The sequence below is a fragment of the Aythya marila genome, assembly GCF_965140915.1.
Source record: "Aythya marila genome assembly, chromosome: 2".
Taxonomy (NCBI): Eukaryota; Metazoa; Chordata; class Aves; order Anseriformes; family Anatidae; genus Aythya; species Aythya marila.
The window spans coordinates 22,690,703-22,710,143 of NC_139043.1; the positions used below are offsets into that span (position 1 = coordinate 22,690,703).

Here is a 19,441-nt window from a genome sequence, read left to right on the forward strand (position 1 = left end):
CATTAAAAAATGATTTGTCAGACTTATAGAAGAAAAATCAGTTGAAAACCATTAAATAATAAAACATCTTCTGTCGTAGGAAGTTCCCAAGTCATGGTTTATGTAAAGTTAGATAAAAATTCAGGGTAAATGTCATTAAATGTTTAGCCTTTTGTATACTTATTTGTAGATATATCTTGACGGTAACTGTCTGGGACTAAAGTCTGTGCACAAGAGACATTTGAAACAGAATATTCATTCTTACATGTGTTGGTAAGATGTATATGAAATACCTTCTTAGTCATTTTTGAATTGTAAGAATATTAGAAATGTAAATTCTGACTATGTATAACTGTAAGAAACACATATGATTAATCTGATTTGCATAAGAATCTTTGTCAGTCTAGCTGCATCTTCTGCATATACTTAAGATAAAAAGGAGCTTAAAAAGAAATTATTGACTTAAAAAAAGCAAGAAAATAAACAACAGACTTCCAGCTCTCGATTAGCTATAATTAAGCTGTTTGGTTGTTTTTCTGATATCTTAAAAGTTCAGCTCTCCACCTGACAATGGAGTCTCCCAGAAAAAAAAGAAAAAAAAAAAGAAAAAGAAAAAAGTATGGTAAATATGATTAAAAAAGATAAGATCAGGGAATCTCAGAGAATTATTGCATCTCAGGAAATCACAAATGGATGCAATTTTTCTTCACCACAGGTCCTCTCCAGTTCTGAGTAGGAGAAAAAAAGTATAACTTACATCTGGCAGAGAGTCAATGAAAGAATGAATATTGGCTTCTTTTGCTGCGCTAACAATTTCCTCATGTGGTACTTCCCGACTGTTATCTCCATATGCGATGTTTTCAGCAATAGTGCAGTCAAACAGGATTGGCTCTTGGGAGACGATACCAATGTGAGATCTAAGCCACTGGATATTTACTGTCTTTGCATTTTTGTCATCAAACACCTGAGAAATCAAACATTTTAAATTTCAATCACATGGACATATGCGTATTTGAGACTGCACATTCACACACACACAAATTGTGCAATTGCAGCTCTTTCCTTATAGATACCAGATTGAGAGCCCACATAATTCCTTCCCCTCCTTCTCCTCAAGGAGATCCTCAATTTTTCTAATGACTGTTATATACAGGAGATTATAGTCCCTTCTGCTTTCTCAGTTCTTTTCTTTGCTTCAAGATTTCATCAGGATTTTGAAGACAGCAAAAGATAGAATATGCTGGGGCTGCTTCAAAGAACTTTGAATAAAGTTCTTTCATTTCTTCCTTCCATGGAAAAAAACTTTCTTTTATTTTGCATATATGTTCCCAATAAAGGAACAGATGGGCAGTAGTATTCCATTTAAAAAAAAAAAAAAAAAAAAAAAAAAGGACTTGGATTCATTCATTCGTACATTTCTAAACTGAGTATGCATACAATCCTAAATTTAACGGTGATGTGATGCCTGACAGTGGAGTAATTTACTGCTGGAGATGTCCTGAAGATGTCGTTTGCTGCCTTTTTTTTTTTCTTGACAACTCTGCAGCCCTTCTGCTAAATTTTGCTACTCAGTTATCATTGTCTGTTAGATAAACACCAACACACACACACACACACACATATATATATATATATTTTTTTTAACTGAGTAGATCAGTTTCGTAAATATACCATTCTTATCAATCTGACCACAAATGTACCAGGAGACCCAGTATCTCTGAGCACATTAACATCAAAGAGAAGCTGGCAATAAGTGATAGTGTAAAATGGAAAAGTAATTGCAAAGTTGCCATATGAGTAGTGCAGGAAACTAGACAAATTTCAAATCAAAACTATTAAAAACATTTATGAACATCTAGCACTTGGTAAGTGGTTATACTCTGAAAGATACTTCTGACAAGTAAAAATGATGGTAAAAGTGATTTTCATCAATGTTCACTGTTTTAGGAAAGAACACAGATGGAAAATTCTATTACTATATTATACAGTAGTAGTTATACATATTTAATAACCTTTAAAGTGTTTTAACATAGTGCTTTAAAACCTTAGGTAATTCATTCTGAATTCAAAGCATTATTTCCACTGCCATTATTAGGCTGTGGATTGGGCATATTTTTACCACAGAGATTTTATTTCATTAATTCAATATAAAGTGGGTAATTGGGACTTTTTTCATTATATCACATCATCACATTTATACAAAAGAACCCAAACAATGTCTTTAGCATTAAAAATATTTTTAGAAGGACTCAAAGTATCTGTTATACTTTATCACATCACATAAAATAAACATACCTTCACTTAACATATTGACATATTTTCACAAAAATACTTACAATTTCTCCACTGAGTGGATCATAAAATCTCTCAAGCAGCTGAACAACAGTGCTCTTTCCACATCCACTGCTACCAACAAGAGCAAGTGTTTGTCCTTTTTCTACTTTTAGATTCAAACCTTGGAGGATTCTGACCTCTGGTCTGTTTGGGTAGTTAAATTTCACATCTTTGATCGTTGTGTTTCCCCCAAATGTTTCCTATAATTGAAACAGTATCACTGTTAGATCTTTAAGAAAATTTTACAGATGGCAAATAATTCAAATAGAATTGTAGAAGTCATCTTTTTTTTTTTTTTTTTCTTCCCACTGAAATCTGTAGGGTTTTGCATTTGCTGCAATGCTGACTATAGCTCTGTGGTCTGAATCTTTATGAAAATATAAAATCAAAGTATAGCACTGAATTATTTTTGAAAATGCTTGTAATTCTGCTGGTTGAATTCCAGATGAGTTGTAACTTAAGACCAGATTTTCAAAACAAGTAACCTTTAAGACAGTGTGGGGTAATAACTGGTCTCACAATAGAGAACTGGGCCCATGTTGTGTTTGGGTAAAGTGTCAAGAACACACTGAGATAAGGAGGCAGTCAGAAGGAGAAGGAAAATAAGTTTAAAGAAGAGTCCATAGTGTCAATAAATAATATTGTCCATTACACATTGCTTACTTACAGGCTTTTCTCCTTCCTCACTGTAACTGTCTATTAAGGGTACTCTTTCAAATAGCACAAACAAGTGGGCTGCTGATATCTTGGCTTTGGCATAGTCTGGCGCAAAAGAGCTGCTTTGTCCGAGTGCCATTGCACCAAATACAACAGCTGAAAACACTCTGTAAAAGAAATAAGAAACAAAGCTTAATAGACAATGGAGAAAGAAACAATGGAAATGGGACTGCAGTCAACTTTTTCTTTTACTGGAGAAAAAGGAGGTTAAATTTAAAAAGAATAAAGTAGTAACCACCTATTATAACTTTAATTACTCATTTAGTTCTAGAAGTTTGTTTTTACCCTCTTTTAATGAAGCGAGATAAGCAAGCTTCCATTCAAAATTCAGTGTTTTCTTTACTTATTAACACTAATTTATTTAATTATTAATACTAGTTAACTATTGAATCTCAACTGGGACAAGGAGGAAAGTGGTCAATGAACAGCAACATTGGTATAATTCTACTATTGCTGTGGTTTCCCTCTACAGTTCAATGACCCTTGGGAGACAGTGATTCGTTTTTAAAGTATCAAGTGACAATGTGCTTTGTAATACACTGTCACTGCATTTAAGTAAAGAAGAAGAAAAATCTGCCTATTTTCTCATAGCATAGGTTCTTGAGATCTTTATGTAGCAAACAAAAATCTTTGAACTGACAGAAAAAATATTGCAAAAGAGATACTTACAAAAATACACTATTAGGTTTCATGTGTCCATTTACCACTAGATAGGCACCAAACCGGAAACAGCCAGCATAGGTAAAAAACATCATTGCTTGGGAAAGGGCAAAACAAAATCCAAATATATGTGCCTTCTTCACAGAATTTCTGTAAGAAAGAATGCATATTTTCATAAAAATGTGCAATTGTACTAAAGTCTTAGTATGCAAAAAAACAGTGAATTGACTTCAGATGGTGCTGCCTTGAACGAAACTGCACTCTTGCTTAAATAGTGTAATCTCCTATTAGACTGCGTCCAAGTTAGTTTTGTTTCCAGAATTTTATTTACTTCCAAGAACAGTTGGGAATATTGGTGTAAAAAAAGGTGACACCTTAGCTGCTATGACTATTACCTTACCATCTCATAGTTTGAGTGTTAAAACACTTTACAGTTCAGACCATTACTACTGCATTACATAAAAAAAAAAAAAAAAAAAAAAAAAAAGTAAAGATCAGAATTGTTAGCTCACCTTCATCTAAAGCCAAATTTTTGTGATGTTTTTTCTTTACTTGCAATTTTAGGTTAACTATGTAACAAAGGTGTTGAACCTTTTGCAATATTATATACTTGCAAATCTGTTTCTTTTCAATTTAAGCAGTTAAAATTCCTCTCTCAGGTAAGATTAAGCCTGCATGTATGATGCAGAAATGAGATTTTGGATGATAAAACTATGCCTTTATCTAAAATAAGGCAGAGAGAAAATTTTTGATTAATATAAATTTTTACCAGTTAAAAGAAATAAAAGATTTTAATTATATTGATACCATTCCTAGGTCTCAACTGTATGTTTCCTTCTGGAGAAGAAAATAAATAAATAGATAAATAAATAAAAATTAAAAAAAATAAAAAAGCAAAACAAAAAAACAGGAGCCAGATTCACAGGTATGCTTTTTTGATAGAGAGGCTGTTGTGACTTCTCCTTTATATAGCTTATTTGTGCATTCATCTGAGATAACAGAAGACCTAAGCTCAGTTTTTATAAAATACAAATGCTTTCACCAATCAGTGGTTAAACATGCACTGAAACTTTAACTGAAAAACATGTCCTGTTTCCTGAAGAAAAAGTTGACGATACTTAGTACAACAACATTAAGATGAATGTCTTGGAGAAATCCCTTAAATGTAAATCCTGAGAATGGTTAGGTACTGTCCTGCAATTTGTTGGATATAGGTTGAATATCTTCTTTCACAGGTTGTTAGATAAACCTCAATTATTATGGCAGGTGTATTAGAAACATCCCTTCTTGTTTGTCTCCTATCACATATGCTGTCACTTCCTTCACTTTTCTCATGGCTATGTGAGAATTAAACATTTTAACATTTCATCATAGAACAAATAAAAGTTTAGTTGACGATATCTTTTGTTTGTTTGTTTGTTTCATTTTAAGACTTTTTAATTTTATCTTAGTTCAAGGAGTTTTTGTTTTTTTTTTTAGTCACAAACCAGTAAGTAATTATTTAAATGTTTTCAATCCTATTCAAGCTTTCAGAAGTGGCATAATGAAATACTCAATTTGCATAGAAAGATTTTAATTAAATACCTGAAACTTCTTAGGTTGGAGGTTGGATTAGATGACTTCCAAAGTTTACTTAAAACTAATTTTTTTTTTCAAACCAAGTGATATTTCTGTAGAAGATACCAATATTACCACAGAAAATTAATTAATCAAAGTACACAAACTACTATGTTTTCTAGTGACAGCCTTTGTTAATAAAAAATCAAAATCTTGTCAGTAACTTTAAGGTGAGAATACCCTAAATAAATAACTCTAACAAAAATTGCTAGTACAAGTAAATATTTGTAATTTATTCTATAATTAAAATATAGTTAGCATTCTTTACTTTACTTCTTTCTTTTTATACCTGTAAGGTACATGCAAATGTTCTCCATACATATATTCAAATTTTCTTTCTCTGGTCAAACTAACAACAGTTCGAATATTTTCTATGGCTTCTGTGGCAATCTGCAATAGAAACACAAATGTTTTAACTGGAAGTTAAGATCATGTTGTGGTTCCTTATTGTAATTTAATAGAAGTCTACTAGAGTATAGTTTGATAATTTTTATAATTGTTATTAAAATCATTGACCTTTCATATCAAAAGTAATTTTTTACTTTTTTATTTTTATGTTGGCGAGATTTTCAGATGATACTCAGGATTTTCTGATAAGATTACTCTAGTGTTCTCCAAACAGGTGGTGAAACCTGCTGGACACCAGTGACAATTATGGATATTAGATGAGAAAAATGGCAGTTTAACATTCAACTTTGAGTCCACTAAATGTGGACTGTATTATATGAATGTCTGGGTTATTTATATGTCAAGGGCTTAACTTAGATCTCAGCAGTAAATATTTGATCTCATCAATAACATCTTCTTTAAACTTTCAGATTCTTCAGACTTGAGTCATTTGCACACACAAAGGTATCTAGAAACTTTTCAAGGCAATGGACACCTAGATGGGAGCAATTGAATTAAGGCCTTTATGTAATCTCTTGCATCTATGTAGGTGCCCATAAAGTCTTCTTCAATGGCCACACAGTGAGGCTAGAAAGCTGTATGGTCAATTCAGTCCAAATGCATGTAGTAGAAGACAATTCTTAGAAACGGACAGTAGGAAACATCTGGAATAAACACATCTTAGACACCAGAGCTAGTGCTCTATTTACCTCTGCTTGAAACAATGGGCTTGAGTCCATGACCCACATACTGCCTCCAGTGCAATGGTGTGTTGGGCATTCCAGGCAGCCTCAACTGCTATTGCTGAGAGGGCAAGGATTCTCACACATACTGTATTATATCTGACAATCCTATATGGATAGAAGTCTTCAGTACCCTAACCTAATGCATCTCAAATGGTGTTAAACACCTAGGTTCTATTCAGTTGCCCAGCAGCCTCATTTCTAAGGATGGATAGGATGGTCTGATAGGTAGCAGATCTCTCTCATTTGTGTAAATATTATACAAATTCACAGCAAGTGATTTTCAGCACTGAATTTCTATTTATGCTTGGGGTTTCCCCACTGGCGTAGTGAGGCCCCTGATTCTTTGCAACTCAATATCTGAGACCATGGGATTTTTTTTTATTTTTTTATTTTTTTCCCTAACAGACTGATAATATTTTTAACATCTTAAAACTTCAAGCTCAATAGTAACATTATTTTATATTGAATTTTAGAAAGCATAGATATGCATTTATTCTGTATGTTACTGTTACTACATTTGCTGCATTATATGGCTTACATTTTTCATAAAGCTCTTTGAGAACCAGTGCTTTGAAACACTGTGTTTCTCTGGAGCTAGTTCCCTGAACCCCGTCCATTTCCAGGTTGTGCCTGCAATGTTCTTGTTCTGTGCAAAGATTTCTAAACAGAGGACTCATGCCAAAAGCAGGATAGAAGCTTCAGGGTGAAGCATAAGCACTTCTAAAAAGTTATTGTATTGTAACAGAATGAAATTTTGTTCTGAAAAGTGATTCTGTATATTATGCCTCATAGGACACTGGATTTATCTTATGTCACCATACAGTTCAGATGCCTGCAGTTTAAAGCAGGAGAGCAAATAACCTCAGTACCCCACTACTTATATCTAATATAAATCAAAATACAGACCTGGAAGCATTTTTTTTTCCCCATGAACTATTACCACAGACTTTAAAACTGCAGTACTATTATCTTTGTCCTAAAATATAAGGATATAATTGTCTGATAGCCTCAGGATACTACATGTATAACTTGTGTTTGACAATTTGCTATAAAAAATTTATTGATTTGAATGTAATACACAATGCTAATGATAACAAAGAAATGAAATAGATTTTATTCTTCTTAGTTATATTGTCTCATCAAGATTCAAAGGAGTAGTCATGTAGTATTCTTAGTAACACAAGTTTAGCAAGATTTTTCAGAAAGCAAATTGTCCAGGTAAAACCCTGTTTTCACTGAAGAAAACTGATTTTATATATTCTTGTAATTGAACAAAATGCCTGTGGTCTAGTGCTTGCTTGCCCTGAGAGGGAAAACTCATACACTGCTAAGAAAACTAAGTATTTTCTCAAGCACTGACAAAAATCATTAGTTTTTGTACCACCTGTGCTAATGTTTTCACAGTCTGGTAAATGAGGAAATTCTCCAGGACTGATTTCAAGAATTATCAATCTTTTTCCTGTCATATCTTAAAACAAACAAATAAATAAATAAATAAATGCACAACAATTAGAAAGAAGAAGCAGAAGAAAAAGGAAAGGAAATGCATTCTTTGGCTTATACTTAAAAGCCCATGTCCATCATTACACAGAATTTCCTGTTGATATGGAGGGCCAAAGACGTTTCTGAACAACTTAACTGACAGACGTGATGGAGGGAAATAAAATAAATTCAGTAAATAGGAGTTACTAGGGGGATTCAGATCCAGGTTAAGACACCTGTCTTTAAGTGTCTAAGCCACCAATTCACATAGCCTCTTTCTCCAGGATCATTAATTGAAGTGGGTAGGAGCAAAATTCAGTCGCCCACATGTAGGTGTATTTTGCCATCAAAGATGCTCTAGGATACCCAGAACATTTGGGAAAGCTGTAGCAGACATGACACAGAACACAGAGTAGACCCATATGCTTCTGAAATGGCAGCTGGAGGTCTCTGATACCCTGGCATCTCCAATAACTGTGGGAACATTATACTGCTAGCATGTCTGCAGACACATACATTTAATCTGAAGATTAATACCATATGCCTGTCCTTAGATAAATGACTCTTCTCAACAACTTTTGAAAACAGTAAGACATACAAAGGAAGATTACAAAAGTTTTACCTTGAAGAAAGTAAATACCAGGGAAGCGATGAAATAGTTGTTCTGTCCCAAAAGGATTTTTGGAATGAAGTGACATTAAACGCCTTCCTCTAATTTCTTAAACAAAAGCCTAGCTTTCTTGTTTTTCAACTTTCATCTTCCTCTTCCATTCAAGAAACAAATGTATAGCAGACAGATTCAGAAACCAGTGGATATACACATATTATCCCTGCAAGCATTAGTAAGAGGAAAGAAAACAAAGAAAATAAAAAGAGCAGTATAATATAGATAAGACAGATGACATGCTGAAAACAGGAGGCAAGAAAATGAAAAGAAAAAAAGAATGTCAAAATGAAGAGTGCTGCAAAATAAGGAAAACAGGAGACGATCACGACAGGAAAAAGAATGTTCCTGAGCAGTGCTTAGCATATTCTGGGGTTTATCAATTACAAAAATAACTATCAGTTAATTATATAAGCCTTCACTTATTATTGAAGAGCTGTTATGTTCTGTTGGCCTACTAGTGTAACTATAGAATCTGGCCATCTCTGGAAGTTACATATTATGATATCTTTTGTATTTGGAAGCAATATATCCATTATCAGTGGCTTGGTAAACATGACTGATATTACACAAAAATAGATAAAATTCACTAGACCCACCTTTCCTGCAGCTTCCAGCTCTACTTTATCTTTTTTAGCATGCCCAGCCAACATCTTCATTTCGATCATTCCTGCCACTGCGATGATTGGCACCACCGCTAAAAGTAACAGGGTCAGTTGCCAGCCATAAACTAATGATATAATAATTCCAGTTCCCAGGTTAGCTATGTTTTGGGCAATTAATGCTAATCGGACACCAGTTGCCTAGGGAAAGAAAAAAAGACATTTTTTTTGCTAAAATATCAACATCTCAGATCATGAAAACATTTACACCCATATCATTTCTGATTTTCTAAAAAATATTTAGAAATTCTTAATGCAGTTTTGCATTTTTTTTGAGATGGGATTTTCTTAAATTATTTTGTAAAATATTATCTGGTTCACAATTACTTTTTCCTCTCCCCATATTCTGATTACTTAAATTTTCACTGCAATTTCTAAAGTCAGTTTATAAAGTTAAATAGACTTTAAGCATGTCAGATGTTTATATTTACAGCTAAACATTAAAATGTGTCACATTTCACAGATCATGAAGACAGCTTATATATCATAACACAGAGACCAATGAAGAAGAAAATTAAATGTTTAATTGATATTGTGCAAATAATATCAGAGATAGAACACTTCAGAAAAAAAAGCAATTAACTTCATCTAGACAAAAAGGAAAAAAAAAATACAGTCTTGTAATTTAAGCATGTATGCACAGTTCATTCAGTGCTCTTTAGCATTGTATTATACAATGATTTCTGAAAGTCCACAAATTAATTCTAAAGAATCTCCAAGTTTATTGCTATTATGTCTATTATTTTTATATATATATAAGGAATCTGTACAATTAAAAAAAATTAGAGGTCTGATATAAACAGAGCAACAAACTTATATGAATATTTTGGGTAAAGTAATTCCTGGTGAATTTGTTTAATAATGAACATCACAATACAGCACAGTATTCCCGAAAGAAGTTTTGCTCAGATATTGTTTTGTAACCATATATTACTTACACTGTTGTAAGTAATCACCCATCAATGCATTCCATACCAGCTATCATATAATCACTAATAGCAGATTTTTTTTGTTGTCAAAGTCAAGACTGTGAACCAACCAGTCAAATCCCTGCTCCAACCTTACTACGTACTAAATCAAATATTAAATTTCAAACCAAAATTTTACTTACACCTTTCACTTGTGAGGCATCATTGGCAAGTCTTGTAGTTAATGCTCCAGTGCTGTTTTTAGAATCATCAAACCAGGCCATGTCCTACAATAAGAAGCATTTTTCTTAGGACCAGATTTTATGTATTTAATGTAAACCTGAAAGTAAAACTGAGACCTAGCTAATTCAGTGCCAGAAGACCATGTATGTCTGCCTGGTGCATCACTTCTGTATACCTGGTGCATCATTTCTGCATATTTAAGTCTAAATCCTTCATTGTATAATTAATATGCTAGGAAGAAGTGTATATTTTTGGATGATCTGATGAATAAAGGATGAATGATTCTGCCATTGCTGAGAAGGAAGGAGCGCCACCTGTGAAATTCCCCAAACCAAAATAGACCTTCCTGGACAGCTATTGAAACTGCACCTTCCAGGGGGAGATGACTCTTAAATCACATTCCTTCACAACTGCGAAGCTCTTTGGAGATGGATTAAATGGAAAGTATTTTAAAGGTAAAAACTCCTGATTCATTGTCTTGTTTCTCCCATACTGAAACTCTATCTGATCTAAGCCATTTGATTGGGCATTAGTTACACAGCTAATAACATATTCACGAGACCAAACATTTGATTTATACTGTAATCATAGAATGACTGGAGAGAAAAGGCACCAAGAAAGGAGAGCAAGCATCTGAACACATGGAATTTGGCTGGTGTTAATGTTAAGCCATAACGACTTGGCTGTGAGGCTGAGGCTTTGCAAGGAGAACATAAAAAGACTCTTAAATCAATATAAGAACTTTCTTTACAGATACTTTACTGAACCCCATGTGACTAACAATATTGATTTCAAAACTAGAAAAAAAATCTTCTTTGTAGACAAGTCATAACATGGTAGAATAGAATAGAATACAGATATTCTAGAGATGTACAACTAACTATTATTAAAATACTGCAAATTAAAATATTTGTCTTTACCTGTCTAAGCATTGCTTTAAATGCAATGAATCGAAGTCTCATTGTAAGAATTTCTCCAGCTTTGCCAAATGTGAAACCCTGTTTGAGAAGAATTATAGTGCTTAGCATACAATTAGATTGTTTGTATTTATTCAATATTTTAGATACATTGTCTCTACAATATCAAAATACAAATTATTGCAGTTATGATCACACAAAACATAAAATTAGGTTTAACATTCATAAAATCCAATTGGTTCACAGTACAGATGTTCAATTATTATATTTCTCAATGAAATAAGGCAGCCTAGCAATATTTCTCAGCATGCTTGAAGAAAAAGATCACTAATGAACCTTTTGACTACATTTTTATCACAGTTGACCTAAGTGAGATTTAAACAGGTGGCTTTCAGGTTAAAGACTTTATAGGGAAATCTGGGTTCACTGAGGTCAATGGCAGATTTCCCATTGACTCCAATGGAATTACGGTTTCTTTCCTGGGATCCTAATACAACCTGACATAACTATTGGTAGTAACACATAACAAATGCTTTATAATGAATTGAACATATGTTTAACTATTAACATCAAACAATTTAACAAGATAAACAAAGAAATATGCTGCTTACAGTTTTGGAAGATACATGAGTGGCTGGGAGCAGCTCAGCAGAAAGGGACCTGGGGGTGCCGGTGGCAGCAGGCACAGTGAGAGCCAGCAGCATGCCCTGGCAGCCAGGAGGGCAAACCCCATTTTTGGGGTGCCCTTAGCACAGCACAGCCAGCCGGCCAGAAGAGGTGATCCTCCCTCCCGCTGCATTTGAGTGCTGGTGCTGCCCCACCTCGACTGCTGTGTGCGGGTCTGGGCTCCACCACAGAAAAGGATGTTCAGGGACCTGACAGCACCCAGAGTGGGGTACTGAGGCTGTACAAGGGCTGGAAGGCCTGTGAACAGGAGAGGCTGGGGACACCTGGGCTGTCTGGTGTGACGAGGAGGCCGAGAAGCTGCCTGCCAAGGAGGGGAGGCACAAAGAGAGGTGCCAGCCCCTGCTCCTTGGTTGTGATGGACATGCACCATCAGAAGTTCAGACTAGATATACATTTATGCTACTCTTACAAGTAAACTTTATCATCTCACTGTGCAGAATAATTTATAAATTATACAAAATTAAACATATCCAGAAATTATAGTGCAACATATAATAAAGCTAAAAATATAATAATATAAATTTATGTGATAAATATAACAAATCTAGAACAATTATAATAAAGCTAAAATAAAATATAAGTACATACCTGAAAAAAGAAAGTAAAAAAGGAAATGATCCCAAGTGCTAAAAACAGCAGTGAATATAAGTTGCTCTTTTCTCTCAAATACGTCTTATCAGTTTGTGAAAAAATCTATAAAATAATATTTGAAATATCATTTTTAAACAACTAATAATCTAAAATATTCCCATACTTCTCATAACTATTTTTGATATTTATTTATATACATTGAAAAATTGAGTATATGTTGCAAATTATTGGAGGTATCAGAAGAAAAAATCAGTTTGTAACAAGATTTTTAGGATTTTGTAAACATATAGTTCTTAAGATTTTTTGTAACAGTGCTTCATCCACTCCTCAGTTTCATAATTCAGTGGTTGTTTAAGACCTAGGTTTATTAGAAACAAGTTTTATGTGCCATGTTTTATAAGTTTTATATTTTATAAGTTTTATATACTTTATTTGAACTTACCCCTATAATTTCTGAAAATATGACTGAAAATGCGGGTTGTAAAGCTCCATTGATAATTGCACAGATAGTTCCAGCTACAAAGTATGGCCACTCAGTTTTGTTCAAACTCATAATTTTCAAAAATGAAGCTGGACGTAGTTCTTCATCCTAAAGAATGGTTAGGAAATATATATGTATGTGTTTGGAGAAATATGGCAAAAAGAACTATTAATATTTGATTTCCTACTCCCAGGATACATTCAGGAAAAACTAAAATATATACTTTTTAATAACAAATAATTAACTCATTAAACATTTATTTTTATAATCTTTATATTACAAACAAAGAGCTGTTAAAACATATCTGTGATTCTTGTCATAACATTTTAGCTTAATTATGTAATTTTTATTGATCAGTACTCTTGGTAATGTTTAGTTGTGACTGAACATATTCATAGCATATTCCTGTGTGTAATTCATAACTAGTCTAATTCCAGTAATTGTCCATTGAGCAATTTATAACTGATGGCAAAGTATTTGCTGCAGGTATGAACAAAATCCTCTGATATTCCAGATCTGTTGCAAGAGTTGTATGATAGTGCAAATGTTTTGTTTCTAATCTAAAAATGAATGTTTAACCCATATATACTATGTCTGTATGCTGTACAGATATATATATTTTTGATTTATAGCAAAGTGATTTTCAAGAATAAATGTATCCTAGCTATAGATTTTAAAAGTCCCATTTTATTTGTACATGGGTACATTTGTACATATTGTTCATGGTGAGATAACAAAAGTTAGAAAGTTAGGAATACTACCGGTCAAAAGCTATTTAAAATTAGAAAAAATCTAATTTGTTTCACTAGAAGCTAGAAAATGCTTCTTTCTTCTTGTACCTTTCTAGAGCAGCATCATGAATATTCTTTAGTAGGAAGAAACTAAAGTTCACTAACAGCTCTGCAAAGATACTTACAGGTGAATTATTTTTCATATCAGCATCATCATTCTTTTCTCCTGTTTTTTTCATGCTTCCGCGAGTTGATCGTCTTCTCAGACCTTTCATTAAGGATTCTTCCTGTTCCAGTTCAGACTCACTTTTTTTGACACTGACTGCATTCTCACCTTTTTCCAATGATGTATCTTCAGCTTCTATTGTCTGAAACAGGGAAAAACATAACACTGAGATTAATTGTGGATATAGTACTTTGAACTTTCAAAATTATGAGGAAATCAAAGTAAAGGTAACCAAAATCACAATTCACTGGAAAGAGATAGGGGCAGAACAATGCATAATGCTATGAGCAAATATGAAAAATTGTATTTTATTAAGTAGATATCAATCTTCAGAGCTGGATTCATATATGGGTATCAAACCTGTCAAGGAAATATTTACACTAGGTGGAGGGCAGAGAAGTAGAAGTATGAATTAATTCCTAACAGGGTTTTAAATTGTGTGAACCATTTACACCCATCTCAGTATCTTTTTGAGAATTCTCAGGGGAGAATTCTCACTGTTTATCCATGAAGTGAGAAAAAGTGATTCCTCTCCAGTGCAGAACACTGCAAACAATTCTTGACTTTAAATGTAATAGTTCACAATGGTACAAGTTGAAAAGAGATTTTGACTGAAAAATTTGAACATCTAGAAAAAAGCTTTACTTTTGGTGGTAGTTTTGCCAGTGTCTTTGGCAAAATGAACAAATATCTACCAACTACTGAGGGTAATAATGGCAATTAGATTAAAATTTGCCTTCAGCTTGTATTACTTTCTTTTTCCTATTTTCCTTATTGCTTTTCATGGTAATAATAAAAAATACTTTTTTGTTGTTTTTCTTTTCCTCTCCATTCTCTTCTCTGATTCCTTAATTATTGTGTTGTGTTGGGTTTTATTGTGAAAGTTATAGAAATTGCTTTTTTTTTTTTTTTTTTTTTATTTTACATTTTCTGATTTTTCCCTTTATCACAGTTACCTGAATACAAAATTACTTTAAATCTAAGGTGACCAAGTGCATTCTCATTTTATGAAGAAGTGTTTTAATTGGCCTAGTTCACCCTTTTCAGGGTGATACTCAGGTATCACTTAGATACCTCTTTCAGTTTCCTTAATGGATGTGATGGTTATACAATAAAACACCATTGGCACAGAAGGCTATGGCAAAGCTCAGGTATAACCTAATTATCACAGCTGATATTGGGATGTACAAAAAGTACTTTTTATTCACTTATTAACCAATACATTTCTGATATTTATGTTTGATTTTTAATTTCTAATAGTTTGTTTCTGACTACCTAACTATAAGTGTATATATTTTTCATTCGTCATAACCTGGATTGCTTTTCTTCTATTCCTATTCCTAAATTTTTTGTTTCTTTGTTTGTTGTTTGTTTATTATTTTTTTAAAGAACCTCATTGTGAAGAATTATAATCAAACACCTTAAATATGCATGCTGTATTTCTCTGGTAATCAACTACTGTGCTCTACCTTGTATAATAAATCAGTGATGTTAGCTGCCTAATAGGAGAATATAGAAAAATATTTTAAGTTCAAATCACTAAAGGATTAAAAACTTACTATCCTGGGTTGAAATATGTCTGCTATCAAATCTTGTGGTTTTCTCTGTCAAATATTTACTTGCACCTAACAAAATAGGCTGCAGAATTCCCAGTATTTCTGAGAGCATACAATGGAACACACACACACACATAAAAAATGAAGGCAAAAGCAAGTGGGAAAGAAAGTACCTGCATGTTAACAAGTTTATAGTAGATTCCTTTTCTTTCAATTAGTTTAAAATGATTCCCTTCTTCTGTGATAACTCCACTTTCAAACACAGCTATAAGATCTGCATTTCGGACTGTTGACAAGCGATGAGCTACTACAATCGTGGTACGTCCTTCCCTTGCCTAGAAATAACATTTTTCATGAATATTTTTAAGTATATTCAAACATTGTTCATCTTCATGTTAGGGTCCCAAAAATTCTCAATCCAGAAAATATTTGCCAAAATCAAGTTTACCTATGGACAGGGAAGTGGTAGAGTCACCATCCCTGGAAGTCTTTAAAAGTTTAGATGTAGAGCTTAGGGATATGGTTTAGTGGGTACTGTTAGTGTTAGGTCAGAGGTTGGGCTCGATGATCGTGAGGTCTCTTCCAACCTAGAAATTCTGTGATTCTGTGATTCTATTGTGCTATAAGGGTCTCTATTTCTTGAAGTTCTTTCAATAAATATCACATTTGGCTCCTCCTCACTTTATTTCATAGCAATACCGGCCACTTCCCAGTCTTTGAATGAGCATAAATTATTTGCAAATTCAGGCAATTACCTTACACTTTTTAGAAGTCATTTCTTCATATTTCTTGCAGCTCTTTAAACAAACGAGCAGTACTGACCTTGTCAAGTGCTGCCTGCACAACTGATTCACTCTCAGTATCCAAAGCTGACGTTGCCTCATCAAGCAGAAGAATTTTAGGATTGCGAACCAGAGCTCGGGCAATTGCTATTCTTTGCTTCTGGCCTCCGCTCAGCTGTGCCCCTCTTTCTCCAACCATGGTTTCAAACTTCTACAAGACAACCACACACGGTTGAACAACAGTCAGTGGCACGGTCCTTTCACCACAGAAAGGCAACGTAAAGAAAGGGCACATCTCCCTTAGTAACCCCTGTATGTCAAAACTAACATTCTTCTCAAAAGTTATGAGGAAGCTCTGCATAGCTCTGCATATTCACAGCTCTGGGAACAGCTTCCTCGGCTAAGGAGAATCCCTCCTAAGGAACTCTTTGGTGTGAGTAGGTTGAAGGGAAATTATTTCAGCAGGACAGCAGCTTGCTTACCTTGGGTAGCTTCATGATGAAATCATAAGCGTTAGCTTCCTTGGTAGCTTTCTCAATTTCTTCCATGGTGACATCCTCTCGGCCATAGCGAATATTTTCTGCAATGGTAGTAGCAAAGAGCACGGGCTCCTGATTCACCACACCAATAATCTCCCGCAGATATCTTACATTCAAGGTCTTAATATCCTGCCCATCAATGGTAATCTAAAGGAAGGAAGCAGACATGACCCATTTACTAAGTGTTCTGGTTAAGGACTCTCTCTCCCCAGGCTGGCACATGGCTTTTGATGGGAGACTTGACCATGTCATTTGATCAAGGGCAACGAGACCGGAAGCTGACTTTGAAGAACTGTGACACACAGAGCAGTCATCTGGCTTGAGGTGTCTTACCGTGCCTTCTTTGGGATCATAAAATCTCTGGATGAGCTGAACAGTTGTACTTTTCCCACAGCCACTGCCACCAACCAGGGCTACTGTCTGGCCACAGTTGACCTTGAGATTCAAGCCTTTCAGAATCTGTATGTATAAGAATAAGAATGGTTGCCAAAAGTTTATATATATGTATATATATATATATTAGGTTATATACATATAAGATTATATATAAATATATATATTTGTACTAGTCACCATAAAATATATTATTTCACAGCCATGGAAGATACATTTTGCTTTTCTTGGGACTTGTAGAAAGGATATACATAACTCTTTGGTGGAATTGCTATTTAATATTATTTTTAAGAACATAACCTGTATTGGACTGTGTAGTGGGACTGGAGAACAGATACACATCATCCATGTGAAATGTTTACTTATTTTTACCCATGTTTCTGCTTAACCTGTTCACCTGAGTAGTGTGAGTATACAATAATGGGAGAAAAAAAGGAATAAAGTATAAATAAAAACATTTTGTATAGACAACATGTAAAGGAGTCTTTCACTACTTTATACAACTTATTTGGCTGGAATCAATTATTGAAAAGGAGAAAAGTGTATTTATGCTAATTAGTGTTCTAGAAGGACTAAGCTACAATGAATTATGCAAACATGAATGACAGCATCCACATCTGGGCTAAATTTATTTCTCCATTCTGAATGTACAACCATGCGTTGATGCATTCAAATAGTGCCTCAAATGTACTTCCCAATGCATTGCAGCCCTGTGTCGTCATCAGCATCTCTTTCTTCATAGATTCCTACTCTCAGCACTACCACTGCCTCTTCACCCTTAGTACCAATCTGTGTGCTTCACAAGTGAAATATATCTCACTCTTTGGGGACAAGAGACACATGCAAATAACTTTTATTATGTCTTTGCTATAGTATTTCTAGATGAAAACAAAAAGTCTTGCATAATTATTAATAGTTTAAAAAGTATGAAACTTACTCAATCTTCTGGTCATAATGCTATGAAGCATTTAGTCTATAGACCTTGCATGGAACTCAAGCAAACCTAACGTAAGTAGCAACAGAAGTTGTTCTAAAATGTGTGGGTTACTACCAATTTCAATGTACACTGATTTCTGTGATCAGAACTTTTTTCCTATACCAAAATAATATCCACAATTGAATCCTTTTAGACTATTTCTATCAACTTAAAGCAAACAAAGAAGAGAGAGTAAGGACAGCAAATAAACCTGTCCAATGAGATAGGAAGTAACTTGCAGTCTTCATGCCTGTCAGTTATTTTGCTGTACTTAATCTTGTTGCAAAGAAGAGTTAACTTTAACATCAGGTAGGTAAAATTTAGGCAGAAATGAACTCCTCTGAGTTATTTGACCTCCTAATTTTCCTTTTCTTTACTATAATTTATGCAATACTTTCTAATTGGTATAGCTTTAGCTTCATATAATTATAATGTCTGAAATGAGAGGGGAGAAATGTCTTTGTTCATATCATACCTGTATAAACTTAGAAAATAACCTACTGAGATCAAGTAGTTTGATCTCTACTGAGATCAAGTTTCTTCATATTTTTATATGAAGAAAAATCAACTACTTCATTAACTTTTCTGATAGAAGGAAAAGCCGAAGTCTTTTTCAAACATTTATGAGTAAAATGGCTTATAAAGAAAACTATGTCTTTCCTTTTGGCCTATCAAAACTAAGATCCCTTTAGTTAGTCAGTGATTTTCCTTCAAGGTGGGGAAATAAATAATTATATAGTGCAAAGGCACTCTTTATTAAAGTATTTTCAGAAATCGTTCAAATCTCTTCGACCTTCGCTGCATTAAGACTCTGGTTTTATGACAACACTTTAAAAAAGCAAACTTTTTTTTTTTTTTTAATTATTATTTTTTTCTGTCTAGACAGAGAAATGCAAATTCTGATCTCCAGATCACATATAACAAGTCCTTCCGGGATCTGCTTGTCCTTTGTCATTACTTTTATGCATAAACATATTATTATGCATAAACACTTGGATTAGATGTATAAAGTATGACTATTATAGCAATAAATTTTGAAGGTTTATCACATAGTCACACTGACTATAGCTTTATTCAGAAAAGTACATTTAGCTAAGGTACAAATAATTCCAAGTTAAACAGTTGTGATGACAAAGCAGTTATACATGATTTAGAGAGTCAAC

At 33.7% G+C, this 19,441-nt stretch overlaps 1 protein-coding gene across 4 annotated transcripts in view; it reads right to left on the reverse strand.

Annotated features, from left to right (window-relative positions):
• Nucleotides 1-19,441, reverse strand: part of LOC309875124 (ATP-dependent translocase ABCB1-like) — a 54,852-nt gene that overhangs the window by 3,372 nt on the left and 32,039 nt on the right. For 3 of the 4 annotated variants that reach the window (XM_082754192.1, XM_082754191.1, XM_082754193.1), the window contains exons 15-29: nt 17,243-17,368; nt 16,853-17,056; nt 16,411-16,581; nt 15,762-15,923; nt 13,992-14,174; nt 13,037-13,183; nt 12,592-12,696; nt 11,320-11,397; nt 10,360-10,443; nt 9,186-9,389; nt 5,597-5,697; nt 3,700-3,840; nt 2,981-3,137; nt 2,316-2,513; nt 737-943 (exon numbers count right to left, since the gene is read on the reverse strand). In XM_082754192.1, the coding sequence (XP_082610318.1) occupies nt 737-943; nt 2,316-2,513; nt 2,981-3,137; nt 3,700-3,840; nt 5,597-5,697; nt 9,186-9,389; nt 10,360-10,443; nt 11,320-11,397; nt 12,592-12,696; nt 13,037-13,183; nt 13,992-14,174; nt 15,762-15,923; nt 16,411-16,581; nt 16,853-17,056; nt 17,243-17,368 (2,268 nt within the window). Of the gene's footprint in view, nt 1-736; nt 944-2,315; nt 2,514-2,980; nt 3,138-3,699; nt 3,841-5,596; nt 5,698-8,594; nt 8,753-9,185; nt 9,390-10,359; nt 10,444-11,319; nt 11,398-12,591; nt 12,697-13,036; nt 13,184-13,991; nt 14,175-15,761; nt 15,924-16,410; nt 16,582-16,852; nt 17,057-17,242; nt 17,369-19,441 lie in introns of those variants that run through there. The other variant, XM_082754194.1, reaches the window with a different exon arrangement.